General features: G+C 49.7%; 1 protein-coding gene across 2 annotated transcripts; it reads right to left on the bottom strand.

Moving 5' to 3' along the window:
* Positions 1-7,947: 7,947 nt before the first annotated feature.
* C2CD4D (C2 calcium dependent domain containing 4D) lies at positions 7,948-17,387 on the bottom strand. Of its 2 annotated transcripts, XR_014558638.1 has the most exons (6): positions 17,017-17,387; positions 11,459-12,726; positions 10,294-11,260; positions 9,390-9,738; positions 8,882-9,142; positions 7,948-8,511 (listed from the first exon to the last, which is right to left on the bottom strand). XR_014558638.1 is itself a non-coding variant. In XM_083715994.1 (2 exons), the coding sequence occupies exon 2, from the start codon at positions 12,634-12,636 to the stop codon at positions 11,563-11,565; it is 1,074 nt and encodes a 357-aa protein (XP_083572120.1). In that variant the 5' UTR covers positions 12,637-12,726; positions 17,017-17,135; the 3' UTR covers positions 10,956-11,562. The 2 variants fall into 2 exon arrangements, 1 of the variants encoding a protein (XP_083572120.1); XM_083715994.1 differs by lacking the exons at positions 7,948-8,511; positions 8,882-9,142; positions 9,390-9,738 and having other exon boundaries at positions 10,956-12,726; positions 17,017-17,135.
* Between the last annotated feature and the right edge of the window lie 245 nt (positions 17,388-17,632).

Here is a 17,632-nt window from a genome sequence, read left to right as displayed (position 1 = left end):
TTTAACTCTCTAATGCATTTTATTTTGTTTTATGTACATTGTCTTTCATCATGGCTTCGGCCGTGCAAATAAATACCGTATTTTTTGCTCTATAAGACTCACTTTTTCTCTCCTAAAAATTAAGTTGAAATGTGTGTGCGTCTTATGGAGTGAATGCAGGCTGCGCAACTATCCCAGAAGCCAGAACAGCAAGAGGGATTGCTGCTTTCACTGTGCAGCGATCCCTCTTGCTGTTCTGGCTTCTGAGATTCAGATTTTTTTTTCTTGTTTTCCTCCTCCAAAAACTAGGTGCGTCTTGTGGTCTGGTGCGTCGTATAGAGCGAAAAATACGGGTAATAGCCATAAACGTTTGTATAGCGCATGATTGCAAGAAAACCTCCAAGAGGTTTGCAAAAACATATTAGAAATAAAAGATATACAAAATAAAAGATTAAGATTCTCAGTTGTTAAAAACAGGTCTTTAAAAGGTGATTAAAATCAACATTAGCTGGGAGATAAGCACCTGTGACGTCCAGGTGTCTGGGTAGGGTTGCCTAAGCGAAGGAGGCACCGAGAAAAGGGCAACAGAGAAGGCTGCCCGTCTGATGTCACCAGGCAGGGAGTTCCAAAGTGTAGGCACTGGGATGCTAAAAGGCCAATTTCTTAAAGGGTGGGGTGTGTATTGTGTGGCACCTGTAAGAGTGCCAGTTCTGCAGATTAGAGCGGTTGAATGGGCACATAGCGTTTGTGGCGAAAAAAATGAAGTGTCTTGATTTGGGTACCTCAGTTGCTGGAGGGTATGAAACTGGTACCAGTCTAGAGGGTCCCCAAGGCAACATGATCTTTATCTCGGCAGTTCCTAGCTCCTTCCTAACACAAGGAGTGTTGTAAACAAAAGTTGCCCTTTCCCCTTATGGGGTATCCAAGAGCCCATATAGAGTCCTTACGTAGGTTCCCTATTGGTAGGAGAGAATAACAGAAGCCAACCAGAGAATATTGAGAAGCAAAGCAGCTAGTAAGCTTGATCTTTATTGATCTGTTGTAACAGGGTCCTCACTCCCCACACAAAGGAGAGAGGAGGAACCCAGAACAATAATCCGCAAGGCCTTATATGGACTTTTGAAATTGCCACCCTGTAGATGAAGACCACCCCCAGAAACATCATACCTACATCACAGAAAAGGCGGTCTACAGCAGAAATCTGAGTGCGTTGTTTATCTCCTGTCTGACAGGTTACCTGTTAACACTCACTTGATTGGATACCCTGGGGAGCCTGGCCAGTCTTTTGTAATGATAAATACTTAGTTCCTGAGCCAGGTTACCCTATTCATACACAGACATACCCTTAAGACAGGATTTGTGAAGGAAAAGACAGTGGGGAGGCTTTTCCATTTTCCATCGACCTTGCAGAGAAAACATTTGGTCAGTTTGGGAATCAAAATGGTTCCAGGTTGGCCTTCCTGTGCTGATCTATGTACGTGCTTGGTTGGTACACTTATGAACATTGAACATATACCTAAGACCTCAAATTTGCTATCACAGGAGCAAGCAGGTGAAATCACGGCTGGTTGTCAACATGACATAGCAGGCCCGACAAACAGTTGTTTTGGGGAGCATCTCCTGCCAAGGTCAGCCCAGGACACTCCCTGGCATTCCCACGGGAGACGGGCATGGATTAGAGGAGGCGCAGGCCGTGTGGGGCGGGGGGACACAAAATTGGGGAGGTATTTTTTGGAACAGCAGGCCGAATGCTTTCATTTCAGTGGCTCCACGCCTCTCCTCAGCTCCACCACCCCAGGCAGGCCGCTCTATCGCCACATCTGAGGAGGCTTCCAGGAGAGTGAAGGGCGCAGCCCAGGAAATGGGTGCCAAGACAGGAGAGCGCAATATTGGTTCGGCTTTTTGCAGTGAGCCCCGAGGACTCAGTGGGGAGGATCTGAAAAGGAGAGATTTCTCATGAGCCCCGTGGTGCTGCCAGGATCGGGGTGGGATTGGCAGGTCCTGACGGAAGAGGAGGAAGAAAGAGAGGCAACAGAAGTGGGGTGCAGCGGAACTGTGGGAACCTGCTTTCTTGTATTGCAGAGCTAGAATGACCCTCTCGACCCCTTCCAAACTTGAGGTCCAGCGCCGAGGGCCTTCTGGTGGTTCCCTCCCTGTGAGAAGTGAGGTTACACAGGGAACCAGGCAGAGGGCCTTCTCAGTGGTGGCTCCTGCCCTGTGGAACGCCTTCCCACCAGATGTCAAGGAAATAAACAACTATCCGACTATTAGAAGACATCTGAAGGCAGCCCAGTTTAGGGAAGTTTCTAATGTTTGATGTTTTATTGTGTTTTTAATATTCTGTTGTGAGCCGCCCAGAGTGGCTGGGGAAACCCAGCTAGATGGGTGTGGTATAAATAGTAAAGGGAACCCTGACCGTTAGGTCCAGTTGTGGTCGACTCTGGGGTTGAGGCGCTCCTCTTGCTTTATTGGCCGAGGGAGCTGGCGTACAGCTTCCGGGTCATGTGGCCAGCAGGACTAAGCCGCTTCTGGCGAACCAGAGCAGCACACGGAAATGCCGTTTACCTTCCCACCGGAGCGGTACCTATTTATCTACTTGCACTTTGACGTGCTTTCGAACTGCTAGGTTGGCAGGAGCTAGGACCGAGCAATGGGAGCTCACCCCGTCACGGGGATTCGAACTGCCAACCTTCTGATCGGCAAGCCCTAGGCTCTGTGGTTTCACCCACAGTGCCACCCATCCCTAATAATAATATTAATAATGTTCTTATGTTCAGGAGGTGGGGTGAGAGGCAGGATGTCATCACCCAATGCTCTTTGCCTGATTTATTTCCCTACACGCATCTCCAGTTCTCTGAACTCCACATGCACACATGAGATGTGCATGTCTCAGCTCAATCACGGCTTCTGTTTTCAAATCGGATGGAAGATGTTTCGAAGGAAAGCGCACCAAACAAGTGTCTCTCACAGGAAGCGACAGGGATAACTATGAATCTCAGTGTATGTCGCAAGCAGTGGGACTCCACCGGAGCAGGAATAAGCGGCTAGGTGTCAATTTCCCCCAGGTGAAATGGACTAAATGTTATTCCCATTTCGAAAATAAAGATCTCCAGCCAATGCCCCTTTGAGATAATAGCTTGGCCGGCTGCCTTAGGTGCCGGCGACCTCTTTTCCTGACTCCGCATCTGGCAATTAAAAGCGGTGCGACTGGTCCTTATGATGGCATTGTTGTGGTCAGGAGAAACCCTGGGATGCCCAGCGCTTTTTACCCCCATTAAAAAACGGGGAGTGGCTGCCTTGCCCGTAATTTACCAAATTAAAAACTGCCAACCCTGCCCAGGTACAGGGAGGCAGCAGAATTGGCCAAGAATAAACACGAGTCTTTGCTGGAGAATTGACATACGTTTCCCGTCGCTGAAATTCTTGGTCCAAGGTTTCCATCTGGTGGTAGAAAATGACGTGACAACATTTCCCCCTTCCTAATTCCTGCATTCCTCCCCGGAGTGAGTCAGGGCCACACAGCAGATGTTAAAGATGCATTTAACATGGCAGGTGGTTTTTTTTAATGACTGAGGGATGGAGGCTGAAAATAATCAGATTTGCAACAGGCGTGAAGCATGGGAGGGGGGAATTTACCCTTTCCTCTCTTGCTGTGGTCCCGCGGGAAATCTTTTCCATCTGAACTACACAGTTAAAACTTTACCATTCCATTTTAAAACAGTCGTGGCTTTCCCCAGAGAATCCTGCAAGTGTGGCTTTCTCCCAATTGAAGTGCAGAATGTTTGAGGACTGGGACATTCACAGGGAAACCAAAATGCTTGTTTACAAAGCAATTTTACTACCAACCTTACTATATGCTTGTGAAACATGGACCACTTACAATCGTCATCTCCAACTCCTCGAAAGATTCCTTCAATGGTGTCTCCAAAATTTTTTACACATCACTTGGGAAGACAGGTGAACTAATACTAGTGTATTGGAAGAAGCAAAGATCACCAGTGTCAAAGTAATGATTCTTCAACATCAACTTCGTTGGACTGGTCATGTTGTTCGGATCCCTGATGATCGTCTTCAAAAGCAACTCCTCTATTCCAAACTTAAAAATGGAAAGCATAATGCTGGTGGTCAACAAAAGAGGTTTAAAGACTCTCTCAAGGCAAATCTTTGAAAAGGTAGTATAAACACCGACAACTGGGAAACACTGGCCTGCGAGCGCTCCAGTTGGAGAACAGCCTTGACCAAAGGTGTTGTGGCCTTTGAAGACGCTCGAACTCAGGACGCAAGGGAGAAACGTGCTAAGAGGAAGACACGCTTGGCAAATCCACACCGTGAACAACTCCCGCCCGGGAACCAATGTCCCCATTGTGGAAGGATGTGTGGATCCAGAATTGGCCTTCGCAGTCACTTACGGACTCATTGTTAAAACCGTGTTTATGGAAGACAATCTTACTCGGCTACGAGGAATCGCCAAAGAAGAAAAAGCGTTTGTTAAAGGTGCCAAGTTGTTAGGACACCCCCCAAAATTCCATTCACAAGGCTACAATTTCCAGAGTTACCTGGGAAGACGGATTGATAATTAAACAGCTATAAAGTTTCTAGCTCTGTAGGGGGAATAAGGAAGGGCTCCTAAGAACTCCCAACAAATTACCCTCCCCGTGATTCTTTTGAGGAGTGATACTGCTTTAAATGTACAATGCAGAAGGGGTCTAAATCTTTTTTTTTTTTGGGGGGGGTGTTATATGCCCTATTATCATCCTCCCTGCCTGCAGTGCAAATTATGAATTTTAAAAGAAGCCTGTGTCTTGGAATCACAATGGAGACTGACTGGGAACAAAACCCTGAGTTCCTAGCAGTAACTGTGAAAAAGGAGAATCCCACGCTAAGGATTGTTAGAAAAGGGATTTAAAAACACACACAAAAACACCTGCCAAATATTGTAATGCTGTACAACTGCACTTGGAAGACTTTGATAGAGTTCTGGTCGCCACACTTGAAAAAGGATATTGCAGAATGACTGGAAGAGTTAGAGGGTACTCAATGCAGAAGGTGAATAAAGAATGGATAGTGTTTAAAGAATATTTGAAAACCTATTACGATAGCGAAAACCTCCTGGCAGACCTTAAATGATTCTTGTAATGTATAGACAACAAACTGAAGAATATTTCTCTGAAGGAAATTAAGGAAACAAAGTATAATAATATGATACTGTGTGAAAAACAACAAATGAGACTTAGTTTTTTGAGAACAATCGGAAGTTTCTTTTATGCTTCTTACTTTTGTTTTTTTATTTCCTTTTCCTTTATTTTTCTTGTGTGGTGTTTGTGCATAAGCAGTAAGATGGCAAATTGTTGTGTAAATATGTGTTGAAAGTTGAATAAAGATTTATTTTAAAAAAATTAAAAAGAAAGAAAAGAAAAAGGATATTGCAGGATAAGGATAAAGGATAAGACAATGATCAAGGGTCTGGAGAGTCCCCCCTGTGAGGAAAGGTCATAGCATTTGCAACTTTTTAGCTTAGTTTCCTGCCCTGCAGGGGGGTTGGACTGGATATCCTTTGGGTGCCTCCCAACTCTAAAATTCTAACTTAAAGAGGATTGCCCTCTAGTGCTGGAACCCACTTTTTTTCCCAATTTCAGTCGGCATCGCCCAACAGGCTTTCATGCCCATCTTCTCCATCAAATGGACTAGAAACTTTGTTGTTGTTGTTGTTACAGCTACAGTTCTCAGGAATCCGATTTCTGTGGCGCTTCTGGTGACATGAGGAATCTTCCGCTACAAACCTGTCTCTCTAATCAGTTCCCGCACATCTCCGGGATTCATCCCTCCCTCCCTCAATCCATTAAAACATTTTATTTTTACCCACGCAATGGAAACTTGCCTGCGTTGGAAGCCCACCTGACGCAGAATCAATATTGATATAGGTTTATTAGACCATCTGTCTTCGTTTTCAGTGGTGGTGGAATATACCGTTTCTGCACGCTCCCGCAATTCTGTCAGAGACGGAAGGTGCAAAAAGGCTTCTCTTTCAAGCAAACCCGGAGAGTGGATTTCAGGATCGCAGGAAGCGGGCTTTGCAGAGTTAGGCGACTGGGAGATGCCAGGATTCGAATCTGGAACCTCCCGCATGCAAAGCACTGAAAACAAAGTGATACGCACCTATTCTCCTGGTTGCGGAAAAAAGGCTGGATTTTAAAAGGGTTGCAGGAAACTAAACCCCTGGTTCCTTTCGCTCAGTAACCTCAACCCTGGCAGTGCTTAGGGCAGGGGTCAGCAAACTTTTTCAGCTGGGGGCCGGTCCACTGTCCCTCAGACTTTGTGGGGGGCCGGACTATATTTTGAAGGGGAAAAAATGAATGAATTCCTATGCCCCACAAATAACCCAGAGATGCATTTTAAATAAAAGCACACATTCTACTCATGTAAAAACACTCCGATTCCAGGACTGTCCGGGGGCCGGATTTAGAAGGCTATTGGGCCAGATCCGGCCCCTGGGCCTTAGTTTGCAAACAAACTATTCCGCAATGTCAGATGCGTCTTTTCAATCAATTTGTGGCTTTTTAAAAATAAGTAAAGATAAAGAGCTGGACCATAAAGAAGGCTGATTGCTGAAGAATGGATGCTTTTGAATTCTGGTGCTGGAGGAGACTCTTGAGAGTCCCATGGACTGCAAGAAGATCAAACCTCTCCATTCTGAAGGAAATGAGCCCTGAGTGCTCACTGGAAGGACAGATCCTGAAGCTGAGACTGCAATACTTTGGCCACCTCATGAGAAGAGAAGACTCTCTGGGAAAGACCCTGATGCTAGGAAGGATGGAGGGCGCAAGGAGAAGGGGACGACAGAGGACGAGATGGTGGGACAGTGTTCTCGAAGCTACCAGCATGAGTTTGACCAAACTGCGGGAGGCAGTGGAAGACAGGAGGGCCTGGCGTGCTCTGGTCCAGGGGGTCACGAAGAGGCAGACACGACTAAATGACTAAAGAACAACAACAAAATGTAAAAATCTTCAGATGGAGAGGGGCAATAATTATCGAGATCCCAGTGAGCAGAGAGAGCTGTTTAACTCTCTTCCAAATACACTTGTAGGCAGGGAAATCTGTGTCTCAAATAGGATGGAATGAATCTGTCAACATCAGTTTTTCTAGTATTTGAGTGGCGTTCGCTACATTTTGGCATTACTGATGTTTATAAGACCTCTCGAAAATTCATCAGGATCTCACGACGCCTTTCTCCTAAAACGCACAAATATTTTGCATGCTATCTACCCCGATATGCACCTCTTTGCAAGAGACGTTTGCTAAATTCTTTGCATTTTTGACCATCATTTTCACAAATAGACACCCGTTCCCTCAATCTCTGCACATATAAATATTTTGCCACACTTTTTGGTGCCTTGTAAGGTTTGGCAAGGGATGTGGGTGGTGCTGAGGGTTAAACCACAGAGCCTAGGACTTGCTGATCAAAAGGTCAGCGGTTCGAATCCCCGCGACGGGATGAGCTCCCGTTGCTCGGTCTCTGTTCCTGCCAACCTAGCAGTTCGAAAGCTCTTCGAAGTGCAAGTAGATAAATAGGTACCACTCTGGCAGGAAGGTAAACAGCATTTCCATGCTCTGCTCTGCTTCGCCAGAAGCGGCTTAGTCATGCTGGCCACATGACCCGGAAGCTGTACGCCGGCTCCCTCGGCCAGTAAAGAGAGATGAGCGCTGCAACCCCAGAGTTGTCCGCGACTGGACCTAATGGTCAGGGGTCCCTTTACTTTTAAGGTTTGGCAATGTGAGGACAGTTGCATTTTGGACTGTGGGTGGTTTTGGGAGGAGTTGAATTTCTTCCCCAGCCCTCACCTGGAAAATAGACCCTTCTGCATCTATTTGAACTTTTGGAGTGACCCAGAAGTCTCAGGTTCTGCACCTTTCCTTGGCGCAGCTGCATTCTTAAATGCCCTCTGTCATTCCTTTCTGTCACCCACCGGCTATTATTAGAGGAAAGATGAGACAGGATTAATTTCTGCTGCCCTGGTAGCTAACCCTCCTCTTTTTAAAAAAATAAATAAATATTGAACTGCACTGAAAATGAAAAGTCTGCTGGCACCAGCGAAACTGTCACTTGACCACTTTGATTGGCAGAACTGGCACCAGAAGCTACAGGCACCACATAATACCTGTTCCGCATTTGTGAGAACTCCCTTGTTTAGTGTGGCAGCGCCTACACTTTGGAACTCCCTGCCTCTTGATTTCCAGCAGGCACCTTCACTCTTTAGGTTAGTCTACCCCAGATCCTTAGACATGCCAAGGTGAATTTTAATCTGCTTTAGTATACTATATACAGTGGTACCTCGGGTTACATACGCTTCAGGTTACAGACTCCGCTAACCCAGAAATAGTACCTCGGGTTAAGAACTTTGCTTCAGGATGAGAACAGAAATCGTGCAGCGGCAGCAGGAGGCCCCATTAGCTAAAGTGGTGCTTCAGGTTAAGAACAGTTTCAGGTTAAGAACGGACCTCCGGAACAAATTAAGTACTTAACCCAAGGTACCACTGTACCAGTGGCGTAGCATGGGGGGTGCAGGGGGGGCCGGCCGCACCGGGCGCAACATCGGGGGGGGGGGGCGCTTGAGACTTGAGTGCTAAAATCCATGGGTTAGGGGGTGCAAATTACTTGCCTTGCCCCGGGTGCTGACAACCCAGGCTACGCCACTGCACCGTACTAGTATTTTATATACGTTAAAGTATTGCATTTCCCCCTTGGTTTCCTTGTTTAATCTTGTTGTAAACTGCTTGGAGCGTTTTCTTTTTTAAAAACAACAACAACAATCAAGTAGTGTGTAAATTTTATGAAACAAACAAATACCATAAGAGAGTTGGTATATTTTAATGTAGACACATTCTGCCACAGCAGTTCCCAAACCTTCTCTTCCCAACGTCCTCTTGAAAACAGGAGCTTCCTGCAGCCAATTGGAAGCCGGGCTTTGGTTTCCGAACATTTTGGAAGCAGAACGGACTTCCGGAACAGATTCCAAGCTCTGACTGTATTTCAAACCCTTGGAAAACATGGAATCAGAGAGTTGGAAAGGAAGCCTGAGCGTCATGTAGCAGGGCGATAGCTGATGGGAGGAGGAAATGGATGTGAGAACTTGGCAGCCCAAAAGGAAGGTGCTTGTTCTGGGTGCTGGCCGGCCATTTCTTTCAAAGCAGGGAACACAATACAGTGGTACCTCAGGTTACACACGCTTCAGGTTACACACTCCACTAACCCAGAAATAGTGCTTCAGGTTAAGAACTTTGCTTCAGGATGAGAACAGAAATCGCGCGGCAGCAGCAGGAGGCCCCATTAGCTAAAGTGGTGCTTCAGGTTAAAAACAGTTTCAGGTTAAGAACGGACCTCCGGAACGAGTTAAGTACTTAACCCGAGGTACCACTGTAATAGTATGAGCTAGATGACTGGCAGACCGTTATACCAACCCCTCCTTTGCTCAGGGCACAATCTTGTGACCACAGCATCCCTAGCCGATGGCTGTCCACCCTCTGCTCACATATCTCCCATGAAGAAGACCCCATCATCTCCTGAGGCAGGCTGCCCCAATGCTGAATGGCTTGGGTGCAGGGAACCAGGCAGAGGGCCTTCTCGGTGGTGGCGCCCCTCCTGTGGAATGCCCTCCCATCAGATGTCAAAGAGAAAAACAACTACCTGACATTCAGAAGACATCTGAAGGCAGCCCTGCTTAGGGAAGTTTTTAATGTGTGACGTTTTAGTGTATTTTTGGTCTTTGTTGGAAGCCGCCCAGAGTGGCTGGGGAAACCCAGCCAGATGGACGGGGTACAAATAATAAATTATTATTATTATTATTATTATTATTATTATTATTATTATTAGGTATTCCCCACCCGCAGTGCATGTGTTTTCCCTTTCGTTTCCCACCAAGTAGACCCAGCGGCGTAACGTGGGTTGTCAGCACCCGGGGCAAGGCAAGTAATTTGCTCCCCTAACCCCTAACCTGCCGCCGCTGCCAGCTTCTTCTTGCTGCTGCCTGGGCTGGTTGGGTGTGGTTCTCTCCCGCGCTGAGCGCTGCGCTGGGCGGCCGCTGCACTGTCCCTCCCCCAGATAGTCCCTCCCTCGCTCTCTCTCCGCTCTGCACCGCAACGCACGCCTGGCACCCTCCCCCTCCACAGTGGGCGGCGACCCGGCAGCTCGGATCGGATTCGGACAGCCAGCACTGTGAGAGAGAGTGAGTGAGCCAGGTAGGGGCAGAGAGATGCGAGTGCGCCCCTCCCAAATGTTGCGCCCAGTGCGGCTGGCACCCCCTGCACCCCCCACGCTACGCCACTGAGTAGACCTTGCAGTTCCTTCTGACACCTCCCCTCTGCTCCACTCAGGCTGTTAATCCTGTTGGCCCTTGCTTCCTGCATTTGGCATGAGAAGGAGTGGTGGGAGAATCACAGAATCATAAGACTGTAGGGCTGGAAGGGACCGCGAGGGTCATCCACACCAAGCCCGTGCAATGCAGGGATGTGTCACCTTGGAGACACACATTTCAAGCGTGGAGAGGATTCCAGCGGCTCATATTGAGGGTTCCAGTCAGGCCAGTGTCATGGGCCTCAGAGGGCATCATTCTTGGTCCCCCAACAATTGGCCACCTCAAAAACTGCAGATCCTCCTGCTGTGTTGGTAGCACCCAAGTGCTGAAATGTGTAGCCCGACAGCGCCCTCTGCTGTTGGCATCCAGTCATGAGCCTGGATGTGGTTACCAGAGTCCCCACTTTGAGACCTTTCCCCCGGAAATATTTGCAGGGTGTGTGTATGTGGTGTTGTTGTCAAACGCAGCCCGGCGGCTCAAAACACAGGAAGAGCTGTTTCTTCACACCATCCACAGATTGATTTGAAACAAGACCCATCCGGCTGCGGCCCAGAGGTCTTCCATGACACAATGGCGGCCGAGTGGGCTTGTGGGATTCCCAACGCAGGCCTTGGGTGTCTCATGGTGAGATGCTGGACTGGATGGGCCTGATCCAGCAACCAGGCTCTTCTTTCATTCTTACAAAGGTCTACCCGGCCGGCAAAAAGACCCTCTTTGCTAAGATGGAAGACCCTGAGCAAGAGAAGCCACGCCTCTTCCTGCCAACTGAACCGACTTCCTGCCGACAGCATCCACTTCCTGTCAGGGAGTTGCCCATGCCTCTTCTTGCCAACGGAAGTGACTTCCTGCTGACAGCATCCACTTCCTGTCGGGGAGTTGCCCATGCCTCTTCCTGCCAACTGAACTGACTTCCTGCCGACAGCATCCACTTCCTGTCGGGGAGTTGCCCATGCCTCTTCTTGCCAACGGAAGTGACTTCCTGCTGACAGCATCCACTTCCTGTCGGGGAGTTGCCCATGCCTCTTCCTGCCAACTGAACTGACTTCCTGCCGACAGCATCCACTTCCTGTCAGGGAGTTGCCCATGCCTCTTCTTGCCAACGGAAGTGACTTCCTGCTGACAGCATCCACTTCCTGTCGGGGAGTTGCCCATGCCTCTTCCTGCCAACTGAACCGACTTCCTGCCGACAGCAGCGACTTCCTGTCAGTGAATTTCCCACCCACCGGCGCCCCCTTCAGGGCAGCAGGCAATCCAGCGGGACGTCGCACTCCCCCAGCACCGCGTCCCTCCGGAGGCCAGAGCCCTTGTTGAGCACCTTGAGCCTCAGGCTGCACCTGGACAGCTCCTCCGGGGAGACGCCCTCAAAGAAGAAGTCCTCGTTGAAGATGGGGTTGCGGCTCCTCTTGACGACGGCGCTGCGCTGCCTCAGGCCTTCCCCGGGCCGCAGCTGCAAGGAGACGCAGCAGCTGAAGTGCCGTGGGTCGCAGTGGGGAGGATAGAAGGCCTCAGCACACACCAGCCGGATGCGGAGGCGCCCCTGGGGCTGCAGGTACTCGCTGGAGAGCCTCAGCCGCCCGCCTTTGCTCACCGTCAGCACCACCTCCTTGGTGAGCCGCTCGTGGCAACGGATCAGGTCCAGCGGGAAGAGCGGCAGTGGGGCAGGGGAGCCCCAGGGGGGATCCTTCTCCCGGCGAGGAAAGCTGGGGCTGGTGTCGGCAGAGCTGGTCTCCTCCGTGGACAAGGAGCTGGGCCGCGGGACAGCGCTGAGGTCGGTGGAGCAGAAGGCGAATCTTCGGCGATGCCGGTAGGCCGGACAGAACGGAGGGCAGCTCAGAGGCCGTGTCAGCAGGGGAGAGCTGAAAGGGGACGTCTCGGTGGAGGAGGCCGTGTCGCTGTCAAACATCAAACCGGGCTGCAGGGAAGGCCTCGTTGGCGGGCCGGAGAACCGGGCCCCTTGCAACCGGCGCGGCAGGCGTCCGCCGTGGAAGAGGGACTCTCGGCGGCGAGTGTGCGGGCTCTCGGGTAGGTAGGGCAAGCCTGCGGGGCTGGCAAGGTGGGGCATGGAGGAGGTGCTGTAGAGGCGCCCCACGGCCTGGACCTCCCCCTCCTCTGGGCTCTCCACCTGGATGACGTGCTGCTCGGCCGACCGGGCCAGGATCCCTCGGCCGTCGGGGCTGTCGCTCCTGCATGAGAGCCGCCCCTGCAGGCTGGCCAAGTTGGGAGGGATGAAGAAGGTGGGGATCGTGTCCGGCGTGATCACGTTGGGGCAGGCGGGGCAGGGGCTGGGGGGCTTCCTTCTGGAGAACATCTCAGGGCAGGAGGAGGCCGGGCGAGGGGGAATTCACTGCGGGATGGAGGGCAGAGGTCTTGTGAGAGCACCAAGGATTCTCAGGGTGGTCTGGAAAGAAAGATGGAAAATGGTTAGCACCTGAGGGAGGAAGAGGCTATTTGCCACGGCCAAAGTCCCAGGGACACGTTCAATCTCTCTGCTACAGCTTTGGAGGGTGTCAAGTATCCAAACCAACCCCTGTGTTGCAAAGAGAACATCAACAATGTCTAAGCAACACAATGACCATATATACCTAATAGACAATCTTTATAGAATTGTTGCTTTTGAATTCTGGTGCTGGAGGAGACTCTTGAGAGTCCCATGGACTGCAAGAAGATCAAACCTCTCCATTCTGAAGGAAATTAGCCCAGAGTGCTCACTGGAAGGACAGATCCTGAAGCTGAGGCTCCAAGACTTTGGCCACCTCATGAAAAGAGAAGACTCACTGATGTTGGGAAAGGTAGAGGGCACAAGGAGAAGGGGGCGACAGAGGATGAGATGGTTGGACAGTGTTCTCGAAGCTACTAACATGAGTTTGACCAAACCGCGGAAGGCAGTGGAAGACAGGAGGGCCTGGCGTGCTCTGGTCCAGGCGGTTACGAAGAGTCAGACACGACTAAATGACTAAACAATAACATAGAATTCCTTCAAATCATAAAAAGTTCAAAATGAAATCTTTAGTCTCAAAGTCTCTGAAAATCTTTAAATGAAGTGATTGCCAAACCTTGTACGGTGGAAAACAAGCTGTGAAGCTTTGTGTATTCAACAATGATGTCCAACACTGAACTGTAATTCTGGATATTGACTACTGTTTTGTAGAATTCTTCACCAGCGTGGTGGGTGGATATAGAATTCTTCATAAACCCATCTTATTTCAAATGAGTGTATATAAATGAAAATATCAAATTCTGTGGAACAGTGCTCATGTAATAATGTAGTTACTGCTGAAATAAGATGGTTTCACAGCTTGTTTTCCACCGTACAAAATTCAGTGTTGGACATCGTTGTTGAATACACAAAGCTTCAAAGCTCGTTTTCCACCGTACAAAGTTTGGTCCCTCGCTTCGTTTAAAGATTTTCAGAGACTTTGAGACTAAAGATTTCATTTTGAACTTTTTATGATTTGAAGGAATTCTATAAAGATTGCCTATTACGTATATATGGCCATTGTGTTGCCTAGGCATTGTTGAAAGAATTGCACATGGCTGATAGTTAACTCTTTGTGGTCAAAGGTAACCCTCTCTCGGCTCCAAATACCGCCCCCCCCCACTAGCCTAGCATCTATGCAGCTATTCCCAGGTCTATGGAGCAGTTGCAGAAAGAGGGGACCCCCTCCCCAGTTATATACCTTTCCCTCAATGCGCTATGCACAGACAGCCAGAGACTAGGCCTGCATGGAAATGCCCTTTGCTCCTCCCTTTTCACCCCCTCCTGGTTCTGGGAGGCAGTGGTGCCGGAAAGGGTGGGAAAGTCCACTTGCCTGGCCTGCCTCTTCGTCCTCTTCCTCCAGCGCTCCACCCTCCAGCTCTGAAGCTCCCCCTCCCTCCAACTCTTGCCTCCTGCCTGATACAGGTCCCCACAAATCACAGACCCCTCTCCCCAGTCAGACTCCAGCCCCCCTTCCCCCGGTGCACATTCACCAGTGTCCAGCCAGAGGGTAAAGAACAAAGCATTTTCAGGTCTCATGAGGACTAGAAACTCTTATTTTCTTTCAGGTTTCCGAATTCAAAACCAGATGCTGGGTTCCAGGCTCGACAATCTCATGGATTCCCGCACCCCCCCCCCCCCAGAAGGGGACCTGCCTTCCTCCATTACTATTTCCACCCTTCCACAGAGAATTTGGAGGATGCTTTCTCCTAGAGCGAAATACTTTACAGAGTTGCCACAAGGCTGAAAGGAGCTAAGGGTGTTGGAAGAAAATCTACTTGCTGTGCACTGGTGCAAAGTGGCTGATCCACTCACTAGGCACTGCTGCCTTTCAGCCCACCAATACACTCCCATCAACCCCTGTTTATTTGTTTGTTTTCATACTTCCTCCTTTCCTAAAACCACAACCCCTTTTGATTCTCACATGCGCCACTAAATGCAACTGTACTGAACAACCCCCTTCATCACCGCTCATAAGAACGTAAGTTTAGCCCTTCTGGATCCGGCCCATGGCCCATCCAGTCCAGCACCCCTTTCTCGCAGTGCCCATCTAGATGCCTGCGTGGGAAACCAGCAGTCAGGATTCGAACACAGGAGTGCTCTCCCCTCCTGCTGAGCCACTGTGGCACGCAGCCATTGATATCATTTTCCTTCACGGTTTCCCCCAGTCCCCTTTAAAGCCGTCCAAATGGGGTGGCCACTCCTGTGGGAGGGAGTTACACAGTCCCGTGAAGAAAGAATTTGTCCCATCCTCTTTCAAAGTCATTTGGCCACCTGAAAGCCTCTTTGCAAACTGGAGCAGTGCCCTTTCTATTCCCCATGACCCCGTGGTCTTTGCTTCCTTCGAAAGGGACGTGTGGGAGAGAGCGAGGGAGTTGTTGCCTCTGGCAAAAGCCGAAAGGTGGCTCTAGCACCTCCTAACAGAGTCATTAAACCGGCTGCCTGTCGGAGCGTAGCTAAGTAGCTCTTTGCCACTGACGTCATTCTGCTCTCGTGGGCCCTCTGAAAAGTTTTCAAATGTCAGGAGGAGGAGGGAATTCGAAGCCGGAGCTCTCTCTGTACAGGGTGGAAAGCTGAGCAACGTATCTCCTTGTCGAGGCTGATCCTGGGATCTCCTGTGCTCAAAGCAACTGCTCTAACCCATGAGCTATGGCCCTTCCACAAAGATTCTAGTCCTCACTGTTTTAAACCAGGGCTTTCTCCTATGGAATAGGATGTCCCTATTATCATCAGAGAAATTTTAGAGGATATGATGTTCTTAAAGGTAAAGGGACCCCTGACCATTACTTCCAGTCGTGGCCGATTCTGGGGTTGCGGCGCTCATCTTGCTTTATTGGCCGAGGGAGCCGGCGTACAGCTTCCGGGTCATGTAGCCAGCATGACTAAGCCACTTCTGGCGAACCAGAGCAGCGCATGGAAACGCCGTTTACCTTCCCGCTGGAGCGGTACCTAAATATCTACTTGCACTTTGACATGCTTTCGAACTGCTAGGTTGGCAGGAGCAGGGACCGAGCAACGGGAGCTCATCCCGTCACGGGGATTCAAAACGCCGACCTTCTGATCGGCAAGTCCTAGGCTCTGTGGTTTAGACCACAGTGCCACCCGCGTCCCCAGCACCACTTGCCTGGTGTCTAATGAAGGCACAAGCCGGAGCTCCCTGGGGAGAGCATTCCAAAAATGGGGAGCCACCACTGAAAAGGCCCTAGGAGTTGGTGCCTATAGTGCCAGACTAGCTGAGCCACTGGCCTGATCCAGAAGGGTCTTCTGACATTCTTACGATTACAGTCCTGTCGGCAGTGGCTGGCTCCACTCGCTGTTACAGGGAATGATATATGAAGAATCGTGAAGCGGGAGTCCCAAATCTGGCTGGTTTGTTGTGTGGTCATTTATGTCGCCACACCACAAGAGGACGTGCCATGCAAAGCAGGAGAGTATCCTGACCGTCTTGGCAACAGGGACATATTTCCTGTCCCCTGTCCCTCAAGGCAGTCCTGCAAACCTTTCCACGGCAATGCAAAAAGTGACCCAAAATGAAAGGCTTGTTTCTTTGTGGGAGGGTAAGCTGCTCTCAAAAGGTGCACCTGAAATTCCAACTTGCACACTCCTAATTGTCCTCAAACATAGTGGCATGGCAGCTGTGGCCAATGGCATGCCTTGCGTTCTGTGGTCCCAGAAATTGGATGCCTCCGATCAGCCTGGTGAATGCCAAAAAGGGAAAAACATAAATATGCTGTGATTTTTCCTGCAGGAGCACAGATCTCACCTCTCGTTTCCGTTTTAAAAACAGGCAAATTCCTGCTCCATGTGCCCCCCAAGAAACACCCTTTGGGTGTTTCCAGCTGAAATCTCCAAAAGCCACACGGTGCAATGGAATTTCCCATCGCTGCAGGCCGAGCGTAGAAAGTTCCTTGCACGCCGTTGCCATCGCATAGACGTGTGTGCACGATGCACGACAGAATGCAAAATAGATAAAAGGTGAAAAATTTCAGGATCTGTAGAGCTGGCCACCTCTGGAGTTTCCTGGCACACACAGCCTTGCAAGGTACCAGCCTCAAGCAGTCTGCTTTCCTCCATCGTACATCACGCAACCTGTCTGCTAGGAAGAAAAAGTTATCCCCACCACGTCTTGAGTTTTCTCCCCGCTCTCTCTTTCCTGGGAAAACCTCTCCAGCTAACTTGCACCCCACAACCCAGCCCAACAGAGCCAATTACCTGCCATTGTTCCTTCATGTCCCCCTTTCTCCTTTCCTTGAATTCCCCCGTCTCGTTTCTTCGGATCTCTGGGTGACCAGCTGGCATCAGACAAGCTTTCCGTCCCGCTGTTTATACCTTGGGCTTTCCGACGTCACTCTTTTGTGTGACTCACGGCGAGTTGCTCAGTTTCCCACTAGAGGGCTTTCGGGCCGGATAAACACAACCATTCATATTTTTTTCCTTTCCTAAACCCACTAGCGTGCTAAGAAACTCAAGAGTACATTTGAGGACGGTGCACAATTTGGAGGGAGGCGGAAACTCCAGCCCATGATACAGAGTGTCCAGTTCTGTCGACATGACAGCTGATCTATCTTCTTGGGTTCTTTCTGGATTCAGTGCCGGGCTGAAATATTCTCCCTGCTCCCCGATTCTTTGGCAAGCTGCCTGCCTTGGTTTTGCTAGGTAGCTTAGCACAAAGGAATCATTCTTCCAAGCGGTGGCAAATGTTTGCAAATACTTTAGCGGCAAGTCCTTCCTGCCTCTTTGAAACGATGCGTTAAAGGGGAGTTTGTTTGGCACATAACAGCTCGAGCAACTCACTTCTCTGGTTTGGCGCATAACAGCGCGGCCTCAT

Source organism: Podarcis gaigeae, assembly GCF_964106915.1.
Source record: "Podarcis gaigeae genome assembly, chromosome: 16".
Lineage (NCBI taxonomy): Eukaryota > Metazoa > Chordata > Lepidosauria > Squamata > Lacertidae > Podarcis > Podarcis gaigeae.
The sequence above is the reverse complement of the archived record's forward strand: the minus strand, read 5'-3'. Positions and strand labels throughout refer to the sequence as shown.